Below are 3,787 nucleotides of genomic sequence, written 5' to 3' on the forward strand. Positions count from 1 at the left end.
CTCTTTGCGCGACGTGCGTGCGTAGTGCAAAGTGGCTTAGTGGCTTTCCCCCGCTTTGCGAGACGTAGGGACATGTGTCGCACAAAGCCACTTTGCGCGACGTAACTTACTTCTTCGTCGCGCAAACCCTTTTTTTTTTGGCAAAAATATTTTTTATTTACTTTTTAATAAATATTGTAATTAAATTCTAAACAATAATTAATAAACCAAGAAAAAGTATTTAATTATAAAATATATGAAAATGTACATACAAGATGTCCGAACAAAAATAGAAAAAACTACAATAACTATCTTCTAGGTTTGATACATCAAGCCACTGGGTATTGGCTGGGCAAAAAGTGGCTCGGAGGTCAAAGATGGAGTAAGATCAAGTGATGGCATCGGGATTTGAAGACTGGACATCGAGATTTTGCTTCATAGTTAGCCTGCTCAACTCCAAGGCATCAAGTAACTGCAAGAAATTGTGAAGATCAAATATCCTACACAACAATGCTTATTATATGAAAAGAAAGATAACTACTTTTTCCATCAATGCTCCACCAATCAACATTATGCAAATTTTTCAAATAATCTTTTATAGATGGTGAAAAGAATTCTGCTGCACTCTTCAATTATTCATTCATAGTTGCGGATGGTAAACGTCTAAAAGAAAATTTTGCTACAACAACATGTAATCCTCTACAGTTTGGTTTCCAAAAATAATACCGTAGAATTTGATACCTATTTTTGCTTTCAAAAACAACCCGGGAGGTGTTCGTGCAAATAATCCTACTACAATGTTATATTTTTAAGAAAATTACCTATTTTTTACATTTTTTCAAATCGATAAAATTTTTGTTTCCCATCAAAGAAAGAAGTAATTAAGAACTCCTTACCTTCTCTTTCGAAATACCAACAGCAGACGCGACGTACTCCGTGTTATTGCTTTTGTCCCCAGATAGCATGTATACATCGATCCCTTGCTTCGATAAAGATTTAACAACTTGTCCAGCATCTACCCTTATTTGATCCTCAAAATAAATGAGACCGGCAAGAGTACTATCAATGCCAACATATACAATAGATTGACTCGTATGGGCTTCTACTTCTTCAAATGGGTAACTCCATGCCTGCATATATTTAGTTTTTCAATGGGACCTCAATACATGATCCCAGATTAAATTATTTGTCATATTCAGAAGGAAAAAAACAAAAACAAAAGATATCTTATTTGGAAGATGAAAACAACTAAGCCTTTGGTTCCCAAAATTAATTTCCATGGTAAGCTAAATAGTCAATCCATCTTCTGGGGTCATTTAAGAGTTCGGCAAACAATCAAGAGTAAAATTTAGAATTGGTCCATGAATCAAAAATCTGTTTATTGAGATCCGTAAATTTAACAAAACATGCGCCCTTGGTTGCCTTCAATTCCCTAACACCAAATGAGCCCTAAAAGTTTTCTAAGATTCTACATATCTTTAATGAATCTCTAGGATTTTCTTTTAAAGTCGTTTTGATGCCAAAAACCTTTAGAAAATAAGGCTCACTTTTGTAAGCCAAAGTCAAATTGGAGAAAGAAATAAGCATCTGTTGAAGTACCCCTAATATCTTCTTAGTCTCTCTAAGCTGCTTCTGTTTTCTACAAATTGTGCTACTTATAGAACTTCATTTTAGTGCTCCTGTAAGTCGAATCTGTCAAGCATTACTTCTCCATGTACATTGTTATTTATATCCTAAAGAGTTCATCATGATCATAGACAGCACTCTATGTTGTCCTATATGAATCTAAATTTTCAATAATAGGATTCTAAATTCTATTAACAATGGTCCAGGGCCAATGCCTATCAGCATTACACCTTTACAAGAAGCAAATTCACATTCAAATATGCAATGATACAAACTATTATATTCCATTATACCTTGTAATTACCTTTGAACCCATTCCAAAGTCCCAACATAAACCTTTTTGTTCTCAATAGTTGGTACAGCACTAGAACCAGGTTCTTCCAAGAATGTTCCATCCACAACCTGGAATAAGGTGCACAGTTTAGGATCTGAGCATCATGATTTTTTTGGAAACTTATCCAGCTAATGCATGCACTTAATAATATAATCCTCTTCTAGAACACCAAGGATTTGTTCACAGAACTGCAGTCTTTCTTTTTGTTTGTAAGAGATGAAGCTCACTTAGGGGAGAAATTAAAAGTAGAACTCCAGCACCACTCTATACAAAAATCCAGCCAGTTAAGACGAAGGCACACTAAGGGGACATCCTTAAAGTGCTTAGACCAAAGATTCCCAAACCGATACAATATCTAGTTGTCCCAAATAAAATCCATTAGCTAGAGAAAATATAACCTGTGAATAGAGACAACCACAAGCAACACCTCACTCGGCATAACTTGCATACCAATCCATCCAAAGATTCATTGATCAAGCCATCGATAATTCCCTCTCTTTGAGATTTCAAGTGATGCATATGAATTAAATTGATCAACGCAAACTAAAGATTCATTGAACAATCACATCTGCTATTACCTTAAATCTTTCATCTTTTCAAACTTGCACAATTGAAAGAAATTTCATATTTCTGTGCCCTGTGTGTGTAAGACAGAGAAAGAAAGACAGAGAAAGAGAGAGAGTACCGTGAGATGAAGTCGAAGTTGGGAGAGTAGCGAAGGGTTTCTACACATCAGCCAGAGAGATGGCTAAAGAGAGTTGTAGATCCGCGAAAGAGATGGCGAATATGTGTGATTTAGGTTTTGATTTTGTAAGAACAATGATTATAATTAAAGGGTAACACGCTACCAAAACCCATAGGTAAGAAACTCACAGATTGAGCTATCAAAAAACAAAACAAAACAAAACTGACCCACATGAAAAAATCAAATCTAATGGTAATTATCTCATTCAACCCACATCAATCCGAGTCCCAAAAAACCTTAATTTCATAACCATAACAGTGAAACCATCACGAAACGACTGATATCAAATCAAAAAGACAGCAACCATATCCAGAAACAAAAAAATCTAATCAGCAATTACCATCAATCTAATTAGACCGTATACTTACATGAACAAAATCGAGCGGCAGTTGGAGAAACAAATGGGCGATTGGGCGGGAAAGCCTTGTGCGAGCTGAGCTGAGGAGGAGAGTCAGTTGGAGTGGAGTGGGATTAGGGTTTGGGTTGGGAAGAGAGAGAGGATGAGGATGGAAAGAAGATGAGGAGGAAGGCTACGGGAAGAGAGAGACCGAGTGAGAGAAAGGGCGAGATGAGCGAGAGACAGTTCGGGTCTCGAAAATATTTGTCCGGGAAAATTTAAAAAAAAAAGCGCTTAATTTTTACATTTGCACCGCCAGAATTATCACTGGCGCGACGCAGGTATACATCTCGACGTCGTGCAAAGTGTTCTTGCGCAACAATCACATTGTGCGTTGCGCAAAGTGTTTTTTTTTTTTTTTTTTAAATATTACAAAATTTATTGAAAATGTGACTTTACTCCCTTCAAATTCAATTTTTTTTAACATAAAACCCACAATAATATTTTTTTTTTAACAAAAACCCGATCTGAAATACAATAATAATTAAATTTAAAGCTACTTAGTAAATATACATACCATTCAATTTCTTAAGTGTTATACGTACAAAATAAATAAATTTAAATCTACTTAATAAATATATATACCATTGAACTTGATGGGAAACGCATTGTACGAAATTAGTTTCAATGATCAAACCGTCAAATTTGTTTGTATATATTTCAAGATCGCATACACCAAAAATTGCAAAAAACAAACATTCAGAGA

At 35.2% G+C, this 3,787-nt stretch overlaps 1 protein-coding gene across 3 annotated transcripts; it reads right to left on the reverse strand.

The window, feature by feature from the left end:
- Positions 1-202: 202 nt before the first annotated feature.
- On the reverse strand, positions 203-3,281 carry LOC148693247 (copper-transporting ATPase PAA1, chloroplastic-like). 3 transcript variants are annotated; one of them, XM_088680318.1, is made up of 5 exons: positions 3,053-3,281; positions 2,625-2,664; positions 1,910-2,007; positions 876-1,109; positions 203-451 (listed from the first exon to the last, which is right to left on the reverse strand). In XM_088680318.1, the coding sequence occupies exons 3-5, from the start codon at positions 1,919-1,921 to the stop codon at positions 368-370; spliced, it is 330 nt and encodes a 109-aa protein (XP_088536444.1). In that variant the 5' UTR covers positions 1,922-2,007; positions 2,625-2,664; positions 3,053-3,281; the 3' UTR covers positions 203-367. The 3 variants fall into 3 exon arrangements, with proteins under 3 accessions (XP_088536444.1, XP_088536445.1, XP_088536443.1); XM_088680319.1 differs by lacking the exon at positions 2,625-2,664; XM_088680317.1 differs by lacking the exon at positions 1,910-2,007 and having other exon boundaries at positions 2,625-3,281.
- Between the last annotated feature and the right edge of the window lie 506 nt (positions 3,282-3,787).

The sequence above is a fragment of the Pyrus communis genome, chromosome 11 (genome assembly GCF_041283825.1).
Source record: "Pyrus communis isolate YQ-2024b chromosome 11, ASM4128382v1, whole genome shotgun sequence".
Classification (NCBI taxonomy): Eukaryota; Viridiplantae; Streptophyta; class Magnoliopsida; order Rosales; family Rosaceae; genus Pyrus; species Pyrus communis.

Bases quoted from the DNA above. Each gene is read 5' to 3' on its own strand.
- LOC148693247 (XM_088680317.1), bottom strand. From the start codon at position 2,672: ATGTGTAGAAACCCTTCGCTACTCTCCCAACTTCGACTTCATCTCACG. The intron at 1,110-2,624 runs GTACTCTCTCTC...AAATATATGCAG, and splicing joins AACTTCGACTTCATCTCACG to GCATGGAGTTACCCATTTGA. The intron at 452-875 runs GTAAGGAGTTCT...AATTTCTTGCAG, and splicing joins TTGGTATTTCGAAAGAGAAG to TTACTTGATGCCTTGGAGTT.